Source organism: Cryptotermes secundus, unplaced genomic scaffold, assembly GCF_002891405.2.
Source record: "Cryptotermes secundus unplaced genomic scaffold, Csec_1.0 scaffold188, whole genome shotgun sequence".
In the NCBI taxonomy this organism is placed as follows: domain Eukaryota; kingdom Metazoa; phylum Arthropoda; class Insecta; order Blattodea; family Kalotermitidae; genus Cryptotermes; species Cryptotermes secundus.
In genome coordinates this window covers 112,754-137,648 of record NW_019738872.1, presented here as the reverse complement: position 1 = coordinate 137,648, position 24,895 = coordinate 112,754, and the positions used below count along the sequence as shown (strand labels likewise).

General features: G+C 38.4%; 1 protein-coding gene across 2 annotated transcripts in view; it reads left to right on the top strand.

Moving 5' to 3' along the window:
* The window catches only part of LOC111871092 (Down syndrome cell adhesion molecule-like protein Dscam2), a 244,320-nt gene that overhangs the window by 175,291 nt on the left and 44,134 nt on the right, over window positions 1–24,895 (top strand). For both annotated transcript variants that reach the window (XM_023863883.2, XM_033754105.1), the window contains exons 15-21: window positions 1,836–1,983; window positions 5,797–5,945; window positions 6,480–6,611; window positions 12,559–12,889; window positions 15,404–15,576; window positions 19,909–20,055; window positions 23,526–23,693. In XM_023863883.2, the coding sequence (XP_023719651.1) occupies window positions 1,836–1,983; window positions 5,797–5,945; window positions 6,480–6,611; window positions 12,559–12,889; window positions 15,404–15,576; window positions 19,909–20,055; window positions 23,526–23,693 (1,248 nt within the window). The remainder of the gene's footprint in view (window positions 1–1,835; window positions 1,984–5,796; window positions 5,946–6,479; window positions 6,612–12,558; window positions 12,890–15,403; window positions 15,577–19,908; window positions 20,056–23,525; window positions 23,694–24,895) is intronic.

The following is a 24,895-nucleotide window of genomic DNA, read 5'->3' as shown; positions in this document are numbered from 1 at the left end:
AATATCATCAAAGAAAATATATATTGAGAATAAAATAGTAAAATTTCCCAATCTTTAAAAAGTTGTCTACAAGAGTCTCTACATCTAGTCTTAGTCATAATACGGATTATTCGTTTTTGCATCTTAAAAACGCTAAGACTATGTGGTGAATTACCCCATAATAAAATACCATAAGATAATAATGAATGAACATATGCAAAATAGATCGTTCTTAGAGTATTCTCTGTCATAAGGGGCGTGACACTGTCATCACTATTACCGCCAACATGGAAGATGAACTCCCGTCCTGCGTCCAAAGGGCCTTCCCATGCCATTAATTGTTGCTCAGTGTTCCTTACATATTGGCACCTACGTTGCCATTCTTCTGCAGTTATGGAAGCCAGTTTTTGGTCTGCCAGTATAATGACGTCATCCATCTTAAATGTGGTACTGTTTTCAGCAACCCAATTGTTTACGGTGACCCATATTAACTCAATTGGGTTGAGTTCTGGGTGATACTGAGGGAGTCATAAAATATTGTGATTGTGTTCTGCAAAGATTACATATATTTTATAGGAAAGGTATTTCGATTTGAATGGTAGGATCATATTATATGTCTGAATTCCGCAATGATGAAAAATCAGTGTTATTGAAGGTAATAGATGGAAGGTGATATTTTAGCCAGGATATCATAAAATCTCTTCTTGAATTTGAGTTAGGGGCTCTGTTAAGTTGTACATTGTGGTAGGGAGCATTATCAATGACAAGGACAGAGTTTGGGGGAAGTTTAGGAATAAGTTGCTCCTTTAACCGTTTTTCATAATTGGTGTAGTTCGTGTCCTTGTGGTAATCTCCTGTTTTTTGGTGGAATTTGAAGTATACGTAGGCATTAGGGATGAAACCTTGCTCTTCCCCTGCATGGATAACAATGAGCCGTTGGCCTTTGGACATGGGGGAAAATAATCCTTGGATGGATTCATCACTCCATGCATATGAGGTGGTGTGCGATGAATGAATATAGGTTTCATCCATGCATATGATTAGGCGGCCCTCTTCCCTATATTCTTTAATTTGCCGCAAATACTGAAGACGTTTGGCTCTGATATTATATAGTTCCACCAGTATCTGCCGATTATTTTTTGTTTTCTTCCAGTGGAACCCCAATTTCAAAATAATTTTCTTTAATGTGGAGATGATTGTGAGTGCAACACTCAATACTTCGTGTAGGTGGCATGTTAAAGGAGATAGAAAAATGTACAAATATAAATAAACAAAAAAAATCAGCAAATAAAAATAAACAATAAAATAAAATATTAATGCAGTAAATAGAGAATAATACACTCAAGTATGACTCCAAGAGTCTAAACTTTTTAACTAATTTTGACTGTACAAGGAAGAATGCTTTTAACTGAACTTGAGACGTCTGCTCGCACTGAATACAGACGAATGAGTAATCACAACACCCCTCAACTTTCACGAATGGACCTGCCCACCCACTGTGCAGCATTTTCTGGACTGTCACTTCTAAATACTACAACTTTACCGGTATTCTACAAGGTATCGCATTTTCGAGACAACAGAAGGTTCATTGCATAGCAACGGCCATGGATATATAAGGGGGTTAATGCATTCGGCGAGCCAGTCTTGGGATAGTCGCTGTCGAAGTTATTTGCCACACTGCATAGGCAACACGTGAAAGTTTACTTATAATTAGTCAACATTAATTGCATCATTTTTATTGATCCAGTTTTTTAAATGCTTTCAGGAATCACGAAATCTTAAAATCTTATCCTATCAGGTATGCAGATTACAAGGCATACTAGATCTTATGTATTATTTATTCTTTCTGCTTGCAGCTCTGCCTCGGTTTGTATTGTCCCTAAGACGAGAGACAGTGAGACGAGGAGAAATGGCCTCATTCTTGTGTGAAGCAGAAGGAGACATGCCTATGCAGATCACGTGGCGTCACAACGGTATCCAGATCTCTCATGAAATGAATAAGAGGTAATTGCAGGATTTGAAGTTCTCGGGGTCGTGAATACGAAGAGTATGGTTTTCTGGGGTATGATGCTATGGATTGGTTCTTATAAATTTGAAATTGTTCACAGCTATACTTCTCTGGACTCAGAAATCAATTGTAAAAATGATGTTAGTATTGAGTTCCGAAATCGACCATATTTTGATAGATAGGAGATGGCATTCAAGTAACAGTGAGCAAACAAACAACACACAGAGTTCATATGGAGAGGTACAATCTCAAGAAATTAAATGAGGTAGAAGGTAAAGAGCAATTTGAAATCTCAAATAGGTTCACAGCTTTGGAAAACTTGGAAACTGAGGTGGATGTTAATAATAATTATTTTAAGTTGGTCCTCTCACATTCACCATTTAGTTCAAAAATTAAACAAAACCATCTATCTTATCAAATCCTTACGAGATTTGGTCAGTCTTCCAATTTTGAGAAGTGTGTATTTTGCGAAATTTGAATCTTTATTGAGATATGGTATTATTTTTTGGGGCTGTGGTCAAAAGGACATTCAAACTGTATTTAAAATCCAAAAAAAATGTTTAAGACTGATCAAAAGAGTCAATAACAGGATATCGTGTAGAGAATTTTTTGGTGAATTTAAAATTTTAACCTTAACTTCATTGTATATCTTTGAGATGTTATGTTTTTTAAGGAAAAATAGGATATATAACATCTCGTATTCAGACGTGCACGGCTATAACACAGTACATAAGCAGAATTTGTATGTCCAACCATGTAACACCTCACGTTGTAAAAGGAGTGTGATTAACATGGGAATAAGATTGTATAATAACTTGCCCTCTCAAATAAGAAGTATTCAAGAGTTCAAGGTTTTTAAGCGTCAATTAAAGGATTACTTGTTGTGCAAAGCTTTTTATTCCCTTCAAGAATATTTTTACAAGAATTAGCTTAATAATAGAACAAAGATACTTAGGTAATTTATTTTAGCTATTGCATGTAATTTATAGTTTAGCTTTTGTTGGCTTATTATACTCATCCAGTGTTTTATCATATTTAAAGGACTTATTATGTTATTTTTCTATGGTTTTTTTATATTATTAGTCATTTGATGTGATGTTTAATCTGATATATTTTTTTTAAAAGCTGACTTTTCCAATTGTACATAATGTAACAGTTATGGATGTTAAATAAATAAATAAAAAAAAAGAAGCTTGGGAAACTATTAGAGAGAATATCAAAATTTCTGCCAAGGAGAGTCTAGGCTATTATGAAATGAAGAAGCATAAGCCATGGTTTGATGAAGAATGTTCAAAATTATTAGACCAAATAAAACAGGCCAAATTGCATTAGTTACAGGATCCAAGCAGAATAAATGGTGATAATGTGAACAATATAAGACGTGAAACCAGCAGGCATATCAGGAATAAAAAGAGGAAATACTTGAAAGAAAAAACTTGATGAGCTTCCAATGAACAGTAAGATAAAGAACATTAGAGACCTGTATAGAGGAATGAATGACCTTAAGAGTTGTTACCAACCTAGAAGTAACTTAGTGAAGGATGAGAATGGTGATCTGCTTGCAGATTCCAACAATATTTTGAATAGGTGGAAGAACTACTTCTCTCAGTTATTGAATGTACATAGGGTCAGTAATGTTAGGCAGATAGAAATACACACAGTTGAGCCATTATTACCTGATCCTAGTCCCTTCTGAGTTTGAAAGTGCTATTGCAATATCGAAAAGGTATAAATCGCCAGGTAGTGATCAGATATTGGAAGAACTTGTTCAAGCAGGAGGAGAAATATTATATTCTAAGATCCATATGCTAATTACTTCTATATGGTATAAGGAAAAATTGCTTGATCAGTAGAAGGAGTCTATTATTGTACCAGTTCACAAGAAGGGCGATAAAACTGACGGAAGTAATTATTGGGGGATATCTGCTGTCAATTTCGTTCAAAATCGTATTCAATATTCTTCCCTTAAGATTAAGTTCATACATAGATGAAATTATTGGGGATCATCAGTGTGAGTTTCGACATGACAGATCAACTACAGATCAGACCTTTTGCATTCGTTAGATATTGCTGTTGTTCACTTAGGTGTTATTTTAATTCCTCTGTTATGGTTTTACTCAAGTCTGTCTGGTAATTACTACATTTAAAAATAAATATTTAGGATTGTGCATGCGCTTCTACTAGTGGCATCTGTGCCGCGAGTGGCCTGTCGGACAGCGGAAAACGCACCTCGCTTCACTGTTGCATAATCGCCATGTTTACGGAGGCATTGCTGAGCAAGACTGCGTAGCAACCAGTGTGCTTTGGCTTGGCTAGGCACGGTACTGAAAAACACCGCTTTCCTTAATGTTGCATAACCTCGTTCCACTGTTACGCAACTTGGAAACCGACCGTTTATCAAGAGTCTGTCTTCATGGTAACTCGTTCAACATCCTGTTGCCCAACAACCGTTTCACATGTCACAATATGTTATATTCTGGATGTGCCTATACCAACATAATCATTTCTGTTCCATAGTATACGTAGTATCTGGCTTACTACTGCCATAATTTCTCTTATTTTTATGTTCATAACTTTGTCCCTCTTAGATATAACAGCCAATCTCCACAGAAGATCCCTTTCAGTAGAAAGCGGTTTATTCATTTCTATCATTGTTGTGGCATAGGACAGTATCTGTTGTCAATCAGCTTTGCATATACAAGTCATCTCAGTGGTCTTCCAAATAATATATTTGAAAGACACCAACCACATATTAAAAGAATTATTTCAGAGACTTGTTTTATGCCCCTGTTACAGTTATTGAGGCATCTTTTATGATAACACCATAAATAATGAATCCACTCCACCAAATAATTACTGGGAGAATATTGAAAGAAACGCTAAAAAAGGCATTGTCCAACAAACAGCCATATGTTGTGCAGTTATTATGAGTAGAGTGGGATATTTCCCAGTTCAGTGGAAAGTTGCATCGATTTTAATGATTCCAAAACCTGGTAAACTGCTAGATGAAGCCAGCTCATATAGACTGATCAGTGTACTGCCAGTAATGAGTAAAATCTTCAAAAAGGCTGTGTTAAGAGAGTATGCCTGATAATAGTTGAAAACTGAATCCTCCCACACCCTCAGTTTGGATTTTGATGGAAACACCCTACCATAGAACAAGTACACCGAATTACAGACATAATAAGAGGAACTGTAAAATAGATTCTAGACATACACAAGTGTTTGATAAAATATGCCAGCTAGGCCTCTTGTTCAAAATCAGAAATATTCTTCTTCTTACATAACATTAGAGATATTTCTGATTAATAGACTCTTTCAAGTAAAATTCAAAGCCGAAATCATGATCTTAAGAACAAATTAAGCAAGTGTAGAGCAAGGAAATGTCTTAGGACCCATCCCATATCTTTTCTACACAAGTGACTTCCAGGCATCAGACAACACAACAACTGCTACCTTCTCTGATGATACAGCAATCTTAGACATGTATGAAGATCCAGCGATAGCCTCAATGAAACTCCAAGTCACTATCAGCAAGATTGATGTTTGGGCAAAAAAATGGAACAATTATATTAAATCAAAGCGAATCCATGCATATTGCATTCACTCTATGCTAGCAAACCTGTTCGACAGTGCAAATTAACGATGTTGATCCACCCCAGAAAAATGAAGTGAAATACCTGTACAATAAATGTGTGTAAAAAATCCACTAGATTTGTAAGGTCATATCATAATCTTATCCAATTTTACATTAGGCCAATTAAATTCTCACAATGTCATGGTAGAGCTGTTCCTTGTCATTTCATTAGATTTCATCTGAAGGAGAGTTTCTTGGAATCTTCAGCCATATCACAGCTGATGATTCATCACACAACACCTGACGACTCTGGGAAGTATGTCTGCATTGCTACAAATCCATTTGGAAAGGACGAGACAGTTGTTCAGCTCCTAGTTCAAGGTAGGAATCAGTTACTGCAAGAGAACAGATGTTGGGCACAAGAATGTAGTTGTCACAGACAGGCACAGGGTTTATGTGCTTTCTGTCAAAAATGATTAAGGTTGTCTAATTAAAGGAGATGAGATGGGTCAGGCATGTAAGTCATAAGGGAGAGATGATAAGTTCATAAAAAGAATAAAGTTTTCTTTGTTTTAACACCATGTAGTGTACTGACAGCCTCAGTGTTTTGGAGGGAAGTATAACTTCCACCTTAAGGGTCATAGAGTAATCCAAGCAAGAAATCAGTAGATGTAAGTGACAACCACAGGGCACTGTAACCCAGAAGGCAATATTCTTCAGAGTTCTCCTGCAAGAAATTGAAATTCAACAAATTAAGGCAGGACCTAGTATTGGGAACTTTGTGAACAGTGACTAGGTGGGTGATTTCAGTTTGCCAAGAAGGATTGCTCTTCACAGAGTTACGTAGTCTCTAAGTGAGTGAAGGAAGTACTTCTACATTGACAATAATTTTTTTAACAGAGCATGTATTTTTAGATGTACCTGAACCACCAATGGATATCCGTGTGTTGGAATGTGGAAGTCGTGATGTGAAACTGGCCTGGAATGAGCCACTCAATGGAAACAGCCCTATCCTACATTACACAGTAACATCAACACAAAATCCAAGTGAGTTCTTTCAGTATTTTAGAAGCTCAAATATTTTACTTTACTGTATCTATGTCATTTGATGAAGCACATAAATAGTGCCTCTTTCCTTATGATACTTGCAAAATAACATATGTAGGTCATTTCAGAAATAATGCACACAATTTTTTGTTTACGTCCATGTTTATTTTTTTTATATCTCTTTACAGTCCTTCCATATAGCCCCCTGCTTCACAATGACCAAGTCCCAATGTATGGGAAGCTTCACTATTCCATCCAGGACACCATCTTTGTTTATTTGTTGAAGGCTCGGGTACTGCAGCAGAAAGCTCTTCCAGAGAGGGAAAATGACGGCCTCGCATAGGTTGTTTCAACTTTGGGAATAAGTCAAAGTCTGGTGGACTCATGTCCAGACTGTAGGGAGCACGAGGCAACATCTCCCAACCGTATTGGCACAGCTTTTCTGTTACAACATTCCCTATGTGCGGGCGAGTGTTGTCATGGAGAATGAGCGGACCAGCCTCGAGCAACTGAGATCGGTTTTGTGCATTTTTCTGCTCAGATTTTGCATAAAGTCACGGTAATAAACTGCTGTGACACTTTTCCCACACGGAATTCTGTCTGTCATGATGATTCCTTGATGATCATAAGCAAAGATCATCATTTGTTTGACCTTTGATTGAGATTGTCGAAATTTTTTTGTTCGTCGGGAAGATGGACCTCTCCACTTGTTGGACTGTGATTTCAGCTGTGGATTTCTGTCGGGTTTTTTTCACTTAAAGTTTTGATCTTAATGTACGACCTTTGATCTTCAACAGTCACAATACCCGAGAACCGTGCAGGCTCCATTTCCAACTCACGCTATTTAAGAACAGAGTACATTATAAATGAAACAAAATAACACGTTTCTTTCTTAAGCTCTGAACTGTAACTGACATGAGGCTCACTGTTGTTGCGTCATCTAATCTGCAGTGTTGCCAACCTGTGCATTATTTATGAAATGACCCACGTACATTTGACTACCATTATGTTTTTTTTTTTCGTTTAGTGGGGGGTGGAGTCCAACTGGGTCAACTCGGTGATTATGATGATGGAAAATTTGGTGGAATGAAGATTGGCATGTGAAACCGAAGTACTTGGAGAAAACCTGCCCCAGCGCCAATTTGTCCACCACACATCCCATTTGACCAGACCCAGGCCGTCGTGATGGGAAGCCAGCGACTAGCCGCTTGAGCTATGGCGCGGCCTATGGGATTTGTGGTGGACAAAGTGGCGTTGTGGCAAGGTTTCTCCGAGTACTTCGGTTTCCCCTGCCAATCTTCATTCCACCAAATGCTCCACAATCAGGCCAAAAGTGGCACAGTACAAAGGACTTAGTCCCACCCCACTAGCAATAAAAAAACCGCTTGAGCTATGTTAGTAGAACTCAACCTGTGATGTGCTAGAAACATTACCTACTACTTACAATTAACGATTATAACTACATATTATTTGTTAAAATTTCAGAGTTCAAATTTATCAATATTCTAGTGTGATTATCTAAGGCCTTCCTGAAAACCAGTGAGCTGCTCAGACAGAGGAGACCTGCTCTCCTTGCATCAACTTGGACTGCAGAGATTCAGACTGCTAGTGTAATGACCAAACTGAAAGCCTATAATGTTACATTTTTTTTTTAATTCACTTAATGGGTGGTGTAGTCCAGCTGGGTTCACTTGGCACGGCGGCCACTGATTGGCCTATTGTAGCCTGCCCCAGGTGATTATGATGATGGAGATATTGGTGTAATGAAGATTGGCAGGGGAAACCGAAGTACTCGGAGAAAACCTGCTCCAGCACCACTTTGTCCACCACAAAACCCACTTGACTGGACCCGGAATCGAGCCTGGGCCGCCACAGTGGGAAGCCAGCGACTAACCGCTTGAGATATGGTGCGGCCTACAATTTATCTTCCTTATCGCCCCAACAAATCATTGAGCAACTCAAGTGAAGCAAGCGTGTGCATTATGTGCCAGCTGACTATAATTCTGAGCCCCTGCTACTGTCACTAGACATCCACTGAGTCATATTATTTCTTGTGTTCAAATTCCACATGTGAGGTACACATTGGAAAGAATGCGTGTATGATACGTATGTGACAAGTGGCTGTATAAGAAAAGTCTGGAGAATATTTCAGCAAAAATTTCAGAATGTTAGGTTTCCAAACAGAAATACTATTTGTACAATCGCAGCAAAATGCAGATACACGTGATTCTTATTTGAAAGAAAAAGGGCCAGATGAAAATCTATATAAATAAAAATGTAAATGTTGGTTTGTTAGCCCTCGAAGATCTCCGAAAGTTCTTCACCGATTGCTTTGAAATTTTGACACAACGTTGCATTCGAGCACGCGCATGTTTTTATATACCCATTATATAGATGTCACACCTGTGACAGGTAAAAACATGCATCTTTTGAAAACCGGAATTGGAATTTGGAATTCAGAAGAGTGACCCCTATGGAAACGCTAGAACAGACCATTGCATAGGAAGTAACAATAGCGATACTGTATCGAATCTCCATGGTTATGACGAATACATGGAGCATTCCCATAGAGACAGCGCAATAACAATGGGTCGTTGCGTAGGAATCGCGGAATCAACAAAGCAGCGTTTCTGCAGTTATGACAAGGGCTCATTTGCATAGCAGCGGCCGAGGGTATTAAAGGGGGTTGAATTCATGCCCAGTCAGTCTTGGAATAGCTGCCGCTGAAGAAGGTTGGAACCTAGACGCCAAGAGATACAGAAGTATTGGCCAAGAGATTGTGTAACCAGTAACTCTAATACTGCAAGTGGCGATAATTGTAAAGTGTGCAAGTGAATTACAATAAAGATTCGCTATAATTAATACGGTGTAAAGTTATTTGTAGCGTGACATACCCAAACAGGCTACATGCATTACTGATGCATGCAACACGTCACATCCACATTGGAATTGAGCTGTGTCGTTTACCATAGCGTTCATTTCGTGAGTATAGTTTATTTTTTTCTTCTTTAATTGTTTTTCATTTCGTTTTCTTAACTGTTTTCCTTATTTTTTAGTGGAATTGGCGGTGGAATTGAGCTGTGTCGATTGATCTGCATTTGAATTGAAATATTTCGTTAGTATTTTTTATTTTTTTTTGTTTCGTCTTTGTTTTCTAGGTTTTCTTTCTTTTTTAATGTTCTGCAATTTTATATGTTTTTGTTATAACTTTCTTTCTTCCTCTTCAGTGCAATTGATCTGCTTTAGTTCATCCAAATAATGCCTCGCAGAAGATCAAACTTAGGTCGTCGTACTTGCGCAGCGGAAGCAGTGCGACGAGTAATTGCAAATTAAACTGGGGAAGAACGGGCAGACTGAGCCACAGCAATGCGTGGCCGGGTACAGCTAGTTCTTAATAAATGTAAACTTATAACAGAAGCGTCAGGAATGCATTCAGAACAAGCAAAATCACTTAGAGTATTTTCTAAATTTGTGTATCTTTTATTTATAATGCATATAGGTTCTCCATTTGTAAATCTAAATCTCTGCAGCCTGAGATGATGAAGTGATACCTATATCCCCATCTCAACAATTTTATGATTTTCCTCAGATTTTCTATTTGATTACCATGAAAGAAGCTGAAGTGACCTCAGTGTCCACACATACACACTTTTTACAGCACCATTTCCTGTTATTTACCACTGTGATACCACACAATGATCAACAGTACTTGGTTGCCCAGAATTGAAAGAGCAATATATGTAGATTTCTTTTGCATTACAGAGAATTGTCTATGATTTCCTAGCATACCAGATTAGTTGTGCTGTGAAATCAGCCAGCCGTCCATTCCAAGGCCAGACCCGTGATACTTATGAATTGACTTTTTGCAAGCATTTTTCCATTTAGCCATTTGAATGCTTATCTCAGGACAGGCAGTTTGATTTCAAGGGTTGTGGAAGCTGTTTTCTCCATGTGAAATCTTGTTCAACAATAGTGATACTAAAACAAAATACTGTTGAAAGTTGCATGCATTTCTTAGGCAGGATGATTCCAAGAGCCAGAATACACTCTCTTCAAGCTTATTTTCTGTGGCAGAATGTTGTGATATGTTGCCAAGAAAAGGAGACAAAGAATTTTAGAATTACTGGGGCTGCATTTGTCTATATACTCGTAATTCAGAAGAAGCAAAGCGTTCATTTATATTTTCTTTATTTCTCTTTTGTGCAAGAAAGGTAAAAAGGTAAAGTTATTCCTGTAACAGGCCTTGAAGGCCCATAAGGTTGTTTGATGTCAAGGCCCCTACATTTTGTCTAGACAGTTGGCTCACAGATGGTGGTAAGGTTGTCAGACTTACACGCCAGCTGCCCTTTACCCCCAGGAAGATTCCTGGTACTCATTTCTGTTAGAGGCTGAGTCAACCCCAGGGCAAAAATGCTGCTGGAAGGATTAGGTCAATGAAAAAAACCTCTTCATCAGGAATTGAACCCACAACCTTCCGGTTTGTAGCATAGTGCCGCAACGAACTACACTACTTCATGCCCCTTCTCTTTTGTATATCATAAAGAATTTTTTCTCTTGTTTGCTATTGTTATAGTATAGTGGTTTTTAATTTGGGAGTTCTATTAATACATTTTTTGGGTCAAAATAATTCCACAGACCAAATGAAAAAAAAATGGTTAGGAAACACTCCTTAAGACACTTGTGTAAGCATCACTGGTATAGCTGACATGTCCCAACAGTTGCTTACAGAAACTGAAAATTATATAGGTGCCATTTTATATAGAATGTTTTTTCAAAAAAAATTGTCATTCATGGAGTTATATGGAGCTACCAATTGTTAGCCACACTATGTTCAGAAATGCATTGAGATGGGGTTACATGGAACTACCATTGTTAGCCACACTGTTCAGAAATGCATTGAGATGGGGTTAGATGGAACTACCATTGTTAGCCACACTATTTTCAGAAATGCATTGATATGGAGTTACAACCATTTCATTCCCAAAGGTCAACAGGAATGAGAGTAAGAGTGAAATGTAGCTACAGAAAAATAACACAGCTCTTATTACTCTTTGTCAGATGTACATTCTTTTGATCCACTGTTCTCCATTTCTCTGTCTGTGACCTGGTTGTTAGGTGATTATATTTGTCCACCATATGAAAGTGATCTAGTCATATGTGCATCATTTTTTCATTGCTTAGTAACTTCTTACTTCAAAAAGTGATCACCATACAGTGCTGTGGTTGTATACAGTAGAAAAATAATCAGTAGGAACACATGTTCATAAGATTATCATAATAAATTAAACACCCTCATCATTTAAATGCAGTTTATACTGTTGTGTTGACTGAGTGGAGGTGAGAGGGCAAGTCACAACCCAGTGTACACATGTGACCAGGCATCCATCCTCTCCCTATTTTACGCCTCTTCTAGCAATTTGAAATGCATAGACCATTCTGAAAATATTAGCCTAAAATCATTCCACACATGTGCTTAGAAGTGGCATGCAGCATTCATGTGCAGTAAGCAGAGTGGCAAAAAGCAAGTAGTGAGTCTTTAACTGGCAGGGACAAGATGAGTGTAAGAAGAGCGTGCAGTGGTATTCAGTGATTTAGTAGTGAACTGCAACAAATTGATATCAAGACTGTAAGTGACAAATTGAAAATACTGCTACAAAATAAGGTAAACGTTGCAATATTAAGGAAATCCCTCCAAAGAGTAACCCTTCCACTAACATTTAAAACATTCACCATGTAAATTAACAATGTTTAGATATGTTTTCAGTGGTAATATGTAACTTCCTCTGTAGAAGTAGCATTTTCTCTTAAGTTCTAATACTTTTATGTTACAGTTTGTTAAAACTCATCTACCTTCTTCACTGGCATTATAAAAGATTTCAGCATTACAGAGTAGAGTACCAAAGTAATAAATATGAATTCATAAAAATTTGGTTGTGAATGTTTTCAGAGGATTGGCCAGAAATGATAAACAAGCCTATGCTCCTGGATGTTGGGCAGGAAACATCTCTTTCACCACCACAAACATGGACTAGGATCACTGATCTACAGCCAGCAACAACTTATTACTTCAGAGTGACTGCCTACAACCAACTTGGTGGTAGTTCCCCTAGCCTTCCAGTGACTGTAACCACAGAGCCTGCAGTACCATCTGGCCCTCCTCAGAACCTTACTGTGGCAGCAATAGGTCCACATGCTTTACATGCCACATGGAACCCACCTGATCCAAGAGATCGTAATGGACAAATTCTCGGATACTACTTGGGTTATGTACAGCTCAGGTGAGTATGTTTAAAATGTGTTTTTTAGTCACAGTAATGCTACATCAGTTTTATCTCGGTAATATAATTTACTCATCAAAATTAAAAACTGGAGAGTTTCATTTAATTTCTAAGTATGAAATTTCTCAGTTGCAATCATTTTATAATATTCATATTCTTCTCAGGTTTAAGCCTTAACGGGTTTGATGTCTTCAATTTCCAGAGCCTCTGTTCTCTCAGTTCCTTTTAAATCCATATTTTTTTAATATTTTTCTGATGTTTGAAGCATGTAAATTTTCCATGAGAAGTTATCAGGCCAATGTCAACTCCCAACCTGGAAGACCAGGTTATTCTCTTAGTCTGGTAACTCTCCCTCTGCCTGTTCAGCTTGGGTGCTTCATACTGACATAGCTTTCATGTACATCAGAGATATCAAGCTTCCTCACTACAGCAAGGGGGGAAAAACTTTACAGAGCATTTTATTATATTTCAGGTAGTAAAACATAGACCTTGTCTCTGAGGAAAGATTAGAGAATGAATTTCTTAGAAAGAGTATTTGGATCCAGATAATGAACAGAACAGAAAATGAAGGAAATCTTAATTTCATACGTATGCTTTTCACTCAGTTTGTTGGAGTTATACAGGCCCTAAGCAGTCATAGTAGTCATCAGTGGCGGCTCATGATGGTCTGAATATGTGGGGCCAACAAGAAATAGTCAACCCTCCACCAATGCCTATATTTAAGGAAAGAGGGGACGTATTGCATTATTCTAATTTCACATTTGAGAGTTTATGATTTATGATATGAAATAGCCCCATTCCAGCAACTGTGGCCTCATTTTGTGTTGACAGGAAAATTTGAAACAAATGTGCTCTACTTCCTATGACCTGTGATTGCTGTGATTGTGTGATATAAATGCAATATCCACTTGGGTCAGGGAGTGATTCAGACCCTGCTTGGTTCATTTCTGCCTTCTCATTCCCACACATTATTGATACAGACAGACTGACACTTTATACTGTGTTTCACCTGGGGATTCATAAAAACCTAAAAATATACAATTTCAACCGCTTGCCATGGACTGACTACATGCCTCCCATCTCACCTTTTAAAGATTCATATGACACTGAATTCATTTTGGCAATTCTTCATTTAATTATATTCATGTACAGCATTTGTGTAATACCAGCACTATAATTATGTTCCTTACTGCTGTTATAATTTTGCCTTTGAAATTACTGCAGACCCTACAATTTCAGCATTTACACAGAGATTCTAATTCACTTTCATCCATATTCATATTACAGGCTTATCAGTTTAATAATCATGTACACAGACATAGTGGTCACATAATTGTATCAAATCTCATGCAAATGAAGAATGCAAAGTACCTGTAGTGGGAGGGAGAATAATGAAAATTCACACAAGTGATGGGGGAATGAAGATGCCCAAAATTTTATGAAAACCTGTTTAGGGCCCATTATCTGATGCCATAGGCTAAGGCCTATGAGACAAGGCCTTCCATGAACTTCTTGCAACTTAATAAACTTCATTTCATTTCATTTCATTTCATTTCATTTTTATGCATGTGTATTTTGAAACATCTTCTTTGTGTCACACAAAATGTAAACAAATTATAAATCTATCAAAGTAGTTTTTATATACAAAGGTGATGTTGATGAGGCTCAGCCCTATAGGGACTCACCACTCTTTATAATCATGGCAAAGACAACATATACAGATAACATTTTGGTAGGTAATGTTCACAGAAAGGGGCAACTGGGGAAAACAAAATGTATGTAAAAGGAGAGTGTGTAATATACTAGGTAGATTGAACTGGCTGAAGATGGGATTTATTGGTATCTGTATGGTGATGAGAATGAATTGTTAGAATCCTAGATCTCTTGTTTGTGAACTAAGGGCTAGTGTGCCTGGTAAACCTGTATGAAAAGGTGTGGGCTGGAAGACAAAGACAAAGAAACATACTAAAAGCAAAGATTATTCCTAAAACTGAGGCTAGATCAAACTTCAAAAGTTCGAGCAAATACCTCATGCACCAATGCAGGGCCTGTCAGCTGTGAAAGTGTGAGGCATCCTCCTGGTTCATTTAGCATATGGACAATATTTTCCACTCAATGTAAAGCTGAAGTTTAACATGAAATGAGGTTATGTGATCAGTCCAGTATAGACATATTAAAGGAATTGGAACGAAAGACAGCTCAGCCTTCACAGTCTAAGGACTCCATGTAAATACCCAAGACTCCTATTTCACCACTAAAGGTTTGATCTGGCCTCATATTTGGGGCTGATTTTTTTTCTTTTTTCTCTACCCCTGTCCCCACCAATCCACACCTCCTGTACAACTTTGATAAACATTACAACCCTTTTCCACCACCCCACTTTCCCACCACCCAAAAGAGACTGGCCAGGCTCAGGTCTGAAATTTTGGTGCGCTCCCTGTTGGTCACTTGTAAAATTGAGGGTCATTAACCAAGGGTAGGATCAGTACTTAATGTTGCATCATATTATTTTAGGCTTGGAACTGAAGACCGTTATAACTACACAACTGTGAAAGAAGAAGACTTGAATGAGTGGGTTCTGCAAGGGCTGAATAGTTTCACCAAGTACAGAGTCATTGTTCAGGCTTTCAATAATGTTGGAGCAGGACCAGCCAGTGCAGGAGTGACAGTGACCACGGCTGAAGCAGGTCAGAATCTGTGCATCTTTTAAGATATGATCTACAGGGTGAATCATATAGAACCAGCCCAATGAATTTGCTAATAATTTCGCAGGTGATGCATATAACTGCTCACAATTACGAGATAATAATTCGTGGGCTGTGCTGAGTCGAATGGTGTGCGCATGATCTGGCAAGTGGCAGCCCTTATGCTGCAAGGTCAAGGACAATCCCGAAACGTGTCTGCAGTGCACAGGCGACAGTCATGGAGTACACTGTTGAACAGCGAGTGTTTCTTGTGCGCATGTACTGGGTGACAGGCTTGATTGCGAACACACAATTGGAATTCAGGAGGAAGTTTGGAGTTCAAAGAAGCCAGTGAAATCTACTATACAGTTCTTGGCTCAGAAATTGGAAAGGACAGGGACACTTTTAAGTGAACATGGTAAAAACCGCCCAGAAATGCCAGAAGAAACGATTGCAATTGTGCAGGACAGGTTACTGCAGTCTACCAAGAAATCATTACGACATCTAAGCCAGGAAACCTGGTATTCTTATTTAACGTGTCAGTGGGCTGCAAAGAAAGCGAATCTTCATCCCTACATCCCAGTGTTCAGGAATTGGGTGATGTTGATAAAGATAAACAGGTACGTACTGTTTATGGTTTCAGGAATTTGTGCACGATAACCCCAGAATTTTGGATATCACATGGTTTAGTGATGAAGCATCAGGATATGTAAACACACAAAATTCCAGGATCTGGGCATCTGAAAACCCACATGAGATTGCTGAATCACCACTACACCCACAAAAAGTGGGTGTGTGGTGCGCCATTTCTGGTTTACGAATCATTGGACCGATCTTCTTCAACACGACCGTGGACAGCACCATATACTGACATATTTTTTACGATTTTGTGCAGCAGCTGGATGATGTGGAACTTACACAGGGTTATTTTCAGCAGGACTCAGCGACATGCCACACGTCAAACATGTCCATGGAACTGATTGAGAGCTTCTTCCCCAATTGCATCATCTCTAAAAGGATGTGGCCCCCAAAATCCTCTGACCTTACCAGCCTGGATTTTTTTCTTTGGTGTTTACTGAAGGACAGGGTGTATGCAAACAAACCGCTTATGTAACAGGATTTAAAGGACAACATTTTGGCTGAAATCAGGAACATCACTGAAGAAACACTGCAGCGAGTCACGGCGAATATGCAAACACGGGTGGAGGCATGCCTACTTGAAAACGGTGGACACTTTCAACAACTGCTCTGATCACGGCACGCAATCCAAGATAATATATGTGTAAATTACATTATTATATGTATGGTATATTTTATATTACAGCTCATTTCGTCAGGCTGGTTCTATATGAATCACCCTGTATATAAAGAGCATTATAAAAGGTTTAATTCTTCTTATTCTTAAAATATTCATCTAGTGTACAAAATGAATGGAAATACGAAAATTATTTTCAAGGCCGATTTAATATTTAAAAGCCGGACTTCGAAATAGTGGTAAGCTTGATCTGGCCGGAGTTTATTTTAATGCCCACTGCTAGTGCGCGTTTAAATGCCTGTTGCTACTCTGCGTTTAAATGTCCGTTCCTATTAGGCGCTTCAATTTTAAGCGTTGTGTTTAAAAATGCTGTATCTTGCTCAATTTTTATGATAAATGGATGCTATTAACTTTCTTTATGTCAGTAAAGAACATAGTGTCACATATTATAATGGAAGATTTGAAATTTTTAATACAAAGTGTTATATTCTATTTTCAATTTTTTGTTTTAATTTTGATGCGTACTGCAAAAATGGTTTCCCAGTTCTTCACAGAGTTGTTTTGCATTATAAATTCATTTCTTTTTGTAACACATGACGAATTTTAGCAGTACCTGGTGTCATAAAACAGATGGAAGCAATAAAATCATTTGGTCTTATGCTAGCCCTGCTTACACTCTTTGGATTTTCGAATCTTTTGACAGAAGGACAGAAGAATGAAAGCATGGCTATTCAAGAGAAAGCTAGAGGGGTCCCTTCTTCAGTGCTAAGACCTTCCGTTAGAGCTGCAAAAGTTTATTGCCCTTTCTATTTGAATGAGCAGACAGCTGCATTGTGGCTAAGATACAGAGTGCGATCAGTTTTCTGTGCGTTCGTAGTGAAATCGAATACTGTAGTATAATTTCAGCCTATATATACATCAAGCAGGTAACAACAAAAAAGGTATGGACATCGAATTTTACAATATATATTTAACATACCTATCTGCAGAATCTGTAATAAAATTACTGGATCATGGATAAGTTTTGGCATAACTCATACGTATATTTTTATTTGCTGTTGTTCATTTAGGCATCAATTTAATTCCTCTATTAGGGTTTTACTCAAGTCTGTCTTGTAATTACTACATTTAAAAATAAATAGTTAGGACTGTGCATGTGCTTCCACTAGTGCCGTGCGTGCGCGCTTCCACTAGCGGAGTTTAAATGCCTGACTGGCACAAACGGGGCACTTTGGCCATGACGACCTTACTCATGACTGGCACAAACGGGGCACTTCAGCACTTAAAGGTTAAATTGTTTTGTATTATGGGACATATCCATTATTGGAACATGTAAAGTGTTAAACACCTTACTCCCAGTATAATATATTCCCTTCTGATATACTGACAATGAGACGTTGGGTGGTGCAAATCAGATTTAGTCCTGGTATTAATATTATGTGTCTCAGAATTTACTTTAGAATGATGTTTATTACTGATCACAAACAATGAAAGTGAATATACATACTGAGATTGTAGTGGTAATATTTTTAATTTTCTGAAATATTCTCTACATGTATTTATATCTCTGATCCCCACTCTAATGCAAATAATTATTTTTTGTAGTCTAAAAATTATATTGCTATAACAAGAATTTACCCAAAAGGCCATAAGTCATGATAGAGTGAAAATAAGAATAATATACCATCTTTGATGATTCCTGGGTCAAGAATAGCTTAATTGTTCTAATCATGAAAGAAGCTGAACTTAGTTTGGGCGTAAGTGTATCTATATGGGTCTTCCAAGAATGCCTTGTCCAATGTTAGGCCAAGGAATTTTGTATTAAAATCTTAACTATTTTCTTGTTCCCATGCATTACATTTAAATCGATTAAAACTAATCTTAGTTAGTATCAGGATGTGTAATTAAGGTATATGGAAATACAGTTGATTGGTACACTAAGAAACAGAGCACAATTGCATTGTCATCAACAGAAGCAGAATTTAATGCTTTGTCAGAGGGTTTAAGAGAATTGCATTGGGCAAATAAGTTACTGGTAGAAATTGGTGTAAAGGTGAAAACTCCAGTAATCATGCATGATGACAGTTGTGTATACACATGATTACCGGTGAATGGGGTCAGAAAAGGTTACATCATATGGACATTAAGTATAAGTTTATAAGGTACTGGGTTGAACAAGAATTTATAGTAGTGTGGGATTATCGATGTTTGAAATGACAACCACTTGAAACTCTTAACACTTGTATATATATTGAATTTACAAAATAGCAGAACACGGAATATATGTGGAATGGTCAAGCGTTAACTGGCCCTCTAAGGGCAGTTCGTTCCACTGCAATTTCACTCCTCTGTAGTGGGCGCAGTCTTACAGCTGTTTAGCTGGCCGGTGATGCCGTGCTGCTCACACCAGTAGGATCGGCTAGCTCGGCCAGTTGCTGGAATTGCAGAAGATGCGTTTGCTGGAGACTTGCTGCTGCTGCTTCAGTTGCCTGGTCGCTGGAGGCGTGTGGCAACTAGAGCTGAAGTGAGGAGCTGATGTCTCTGATGACTGATCGCAGTGGAGAGTTGATGGCCGAACGTGCTGAGCCGGATGTGTGTCCTGCTCTTGTTGGGCTCCACCTTTTATACCATGCACGGTGGGTGGAGCAAAACTTGCATTTGAGGAGCAACAATTTGCAGAGCGCTGATTGGCTAGCGAAAATGCGGAGCAGAAATTTGCAGTGCGTGCTTGTATAAATATGAATGAAACGTCCGGCAATGCGATATTCACTAAGGAGTGAGTTTTGTCTTTTTGTATCCCAGAAGGCTGTGCAGTTTCCAGTGTGGCAAGATGGTTGTCGCGTGTTATGTAGTCATGAATAAAGTCATATGTTATGTATGAAGAGGAAATTCTTTTGAAGAAAGTCGTCTTCTGGGTTTAGGCACCGTGTATTCTTCGTGCCTAAACCCAGAAGACGACTCTCTTCATTGTCATCACCGTGAAAACCTCAAAACTTACAGGAAATTCTTTTGTTTCGGTAAAATACCTTCCCTCAGTTCAAACATCATATTTGTTTGTCAGGATTGCCTTCCTGTTACAGCACCATCAGCCCCACCACAGGACATACGCTGCAGTACCATCACATCCCGAAACTTGCATCTGGCATGGTCTGCACCTCCAGCTGCATCACGAAATGGAATTATAACTGGTTACCGCATCACATATGAGAACCTGTGTGTTCCAACTGGTAAGTACATAGGAGTTTCAAAACATTTCATACAGAAATACTTGAATTTTGATATTAATACCATTGTGCATTATTTGTGAGCAAATTATTAAGCTACTTGGGTGAAGAAACTTCTCCTCCTCATATCATATCAGGCCCGAAAAGTCTGTGACTGTTATCAGAACTTGCTGCTTCAACACATTACAAATAAAACATACTCACATTGCAGCATGCTAGAAATGCTCTCTGTTCTGCACACATCCTGGCACCTCAGTAAAACATTTGCTTTTCATCTTAGTTCTTCTTGAAAAAGGGAAAAGTTTCATTTCTTCAATTGTGTAAAGGTTTTCTCTGTTAAGACTTTGGTTTAAGATTCCCTGTAAATAAGAGCCACTTGTGCTGAGACCAGAGGAGCATGCTAAGTGCAAACCACCGATAATAATAATTCTTGCCCCATACATTTCCCTCAAAGCATTCGTGGATGTCCTTACTATGTTAGCTGTATTGAAATCATATTAAGATGTATGAAGAGTGTTCCATATACAGGATGTTTCACGACTTTAGGGCATAACTGCAGGAGGTGATTTCCTAGGTCTTTGTGATCAAAAAAGTTCATTTAAGCATGTATCCGATTTTGGACGGTTATGGAGTTATGTCCACTTTAAACTTAGAATAGAAGGTAACGATTACTGACAATAAACGGAACAAAATAATAAACCAGCATAATACATGATACTTTTAAAGTATGAATGTAAAGTTAACTTTGTGAAATTATCTTTCATTTGAATTTATTGGTGCTTAAAGCTGATTTTCGAAAATGCCACCGCTGACCGCAACACAGGCTGCCGCTCGGTTGTGATCCACGTGGGTAGCATGTAGCAGCTTCAGCTGGCTGTTTCTTATGTGGTTAGCGGGGTCCAGAATGTGACTGAGCAAAGCATCTCGCGTTGCTACCTTCACATTGTAAACCAGTTCTTTCATCCATCCCCACACACAATAATCCAGTGGGCTTAAGTCTGGAGACCTGGCTGGCCAATGGTGGGGACCGCAACGTCTGATCCATCGCCCAGGGAAACGATAGTTCAGGAAATTTGTAACTCCACGTGAAGAATGAGGAGGAGCCCCATCGTGTTGGAATTACATATGACTTCGTTTATCCAAACGCACATTCTCCAAAAGTTGGGGCAATTCCTCCTGTAGAAATCTGAGGTACGCCTCTCCTGTAAGATGACCTTCCAAGATGAAAGGACCTGTCAGCTGATCGTCCAGAACTGCACACCACACATTGACACTGAAACGTTGTTGAAAGTTGCTCTCAACAGTGGCGTGGGGATTCTCATCTCCCCACAAATGAGAATTGTGTATATTATTGACACCATCGCGATTAAATTGCGCTTCGTCTGTAAACATAATGTAACAATGCAAATGGCGACTGCCATTGAGCCACTTGCAAAAGTTCAGCCTCTCAGCAAAATCTTCAGGTCAGAGATGTTGCACTCGCGGCACGTGGTATGGATACGTGCCCTCTGCATGCAGTGTTCTCCACACTCTCGTGTGGGGAACATGAAGATGTCTTGCAATTCTTCGCAAACTCGTACGTGGACTGCGGTGTACCATACGAACAATGCCTTCTTCATCGACGCCTTCGTTAACACCACACTTGGCTGCAATACGAATGTCGGGAAGTATCTCGCAATGCCTGGTAAACTCCAGTACTCACTTTCCGGTTCGGTATTCTGCGATTTGGAAACTGTTGTTGATATTCAGCTACAGCAAGAACTGGGTTACCATCACAAAATCTGTACACATAAATCATATCTGCATACTCCTCAAATGCACTTCACCATGACTGGTGCACCACCAGTTGCAAAGTGCACACAAATTTTGCTGATGACTCAGCATGCTTATAACATTTGGAATGAGGGAAGTTCTTACCTATGGTCACAGATCACAGGAGTAGTTAAAAATGCTATCCCTCTGCACGTAAATATTCCTTATACTGGCGAAAGATGTCAGTATCTTTAAACATGTCCCTATAATATCTCCTAAGTGGTCTTCTACCTTCAGGTTCTATAGCTAATACTGTATATGCCTTATTGATCTCTCCCATTCCTTCTACTTGCTCTGTCCTTCCCAGCCTCATTGATTTGATGATGCTAGTAATAAATGTTAACATCTAATATATAAGTTATAAAGAGTAGTGTCTGTTAAGTTTTTATTTATTTTAGTAGTTAACATATGAGAATCATTTAAATTCAAATGATGTGGACATACCAGCTAATCTAGCCATTAAAGAAGTAAGAGACTAATTCATTATGAGATGACTGATCTCTTTCTGTAAAATTTCGTCTTACTAACATATTGTAACGTGTTTGCGTTACTGAAGTCGCCGTAGGGATGGTTAATTGGTTTATTTAACAATCTTCAAATAACGGCTACAATTAGTTATCACAATATTACGGGTTTCCACACTTTACAAACCCTACAACAAAATCTCTTAACACTATCTTCAAGAGTCTTCACGTATTAATAACGCGGGAGCTATACAAGTCTCCCTGAATTACACACTCCAGATATAACTGGTTATCACTGGTTATGGCACACGCGTCTGTAGCTCGTAACTTGCGAACTGAGAACTCGTTGGTAACGCACTGACTGGCTGACTTTACGACTCGATTCAGCGACTGTTACAGTACAACTGAACCGCAGCCGCTGTGCAGCTCACTTATATAGCTGCAGTGCTTGCTTGTTGCGTAATGAGTGCCACGTCATCCTATTACGTCACCGCTGTTGACTCGCATTGCATAGTTACCAGGTCGTGAAGTAACAGGTGAAACTGAGTGCACTACAAGATGGCCACTGTATACATATCATGGAAGAAATTCAGTGCAACAGGACGCTAAAATACAACTATTCAAATTAATGTTTCAGGTTTTGCTATTTTTCTTTTTATTTTCTCAGTTTCGTACTACCTCTTAAACTTCTATTTTTTGAACTTGCACAAACGTTATAATTTTAAGAAAGGATATAACATGAGCATATTCTGTGCTGATGTGAAGAAAGAAATTATAACAAACTAGAAATGAGTATATTCATAGTTGGTGCAGATGATGATGATGATGATAACAATGACGACGAGGACGACGACGATGATGATGATGATGATGGTGATGACGATGACAACAATAACAATAACAAGAAGAAGAACAAGAGAAACAACAACAACAACAATAATAATAATGATAATAATAGTAAAGCTAGAAGAAGTGATGCCTTTCCATTTGTTTTATGGCGTGAATCTTGCAAACTACTAGAAGAAACTGTTTGCTTAATTATACTGGACTGGCTTCGTGGATATGTACAATCTGTGCCATCCTAACTGTACCATCACAAAAAAGAATCGAAGATAAGACTGGTCACTTTTTCCTGCAATCTTGTGTTTTATGTCACTTATGATGGGTGTTGTGATATTTCATATTTTTCTGTTTAAGGTGTCAAGTCAGCAGATGATTATACCATCACTTTGGAAGTTAATAAGTTGTCCACAATATTAGTGGACCTGGATAAATATTGCAACTATTCTATTCATATGGCAGCAATGACATCTGTTGGAATTGGACCATGGAGTGAAGCTGTCACATGTAACACTGCAGAAGATGGTAAGGACCAGCTGGAACGATATATTTCTATGATATCCTTTGGTCATAAGGGTGATTAATATGAGTGGCATTAAAATTCTTAGGAAAATACAAGATTTAACCTCCTGTAACGGTGATTTCCATGGTAAAAGCTGATCACCCTTCTACTGGAAATGATGTGAACCCATTAGTCCTTTCATTCCACATACTTACAATGATTAAGAATTAGAATAGACAGGGAATGAAAAGGACTTCTATTTTCAGCCAGACTTAAACAGTTTTCTCAATTCCAAAGCACTGAACATGGGCAACACAGAAAAGATATTCTAAATTCTAGATGTTTACATTATATGCACGTATATGCACATATGTCTGAAGTCTGACAATAAAGTTCGCGAACTCGGCACTGTGTGCTTGCTGTGGCAGCAGCGGACAGAAACTGCAGTATGGTTTGATGACGTTATTATATCAGTGTTTCACAGCTGTGTTGTTGTCGATCTATGGCAGTTGCTTTCTGGATGGCGTTTTGGTGTGCCATCACAAGAATGTCTGAGCTTGAATTAGAGTAAAGAATGAACATTAAATTTCTCATTAAACTTGGCAAGAGTGGAAGCAAAATCAGAGAGATGTTAGTGCAAGATTACAGGGATAATTGTATGAAGAAAACAGCAGTTTACAAGTGAGTGACACGTTTTTCATCAAATTGTGCTTGAAAATTGTCTGCTGACTGTCAGGGGCAAGCAAACATTGGCAGAGAAACAGTTAGGAAAATCTTAACTAAAGATCTTGATATGAGGAAGGTGTATGTAAGAATAGTCCCAGAGGAACTCGCTGAAGAACAAAAACAAAATTTTCCAAGAACTTTTGGAGAGGCAAGATGACATTTTCGGCCATGTCATCACAGGTGATGAAAAAAGCAGCAAATTGCACAGTGGAGACTACCAATTGTTCATGACCAAAAAACTTTGTCAGTTCAAATCAAGATTCAAAACATTTTTATATTATAGGGATTGTTCATTATGAGTTTGTGCCAACTGGACAAACAGTCAACCATGTTTACTATTTGGAATTATGAAAAAGGCTGCATGAAAGAATTAGATGGAAACAACCCGATCCTTTTGCCAACAACTTATGGATCATACAGCACCACAGTGCACCTGCTCACAGAGCACTCTCTGTGATTGAGTTTTTGGCTAGTAAACAAATAACTGTGCTGGAACACC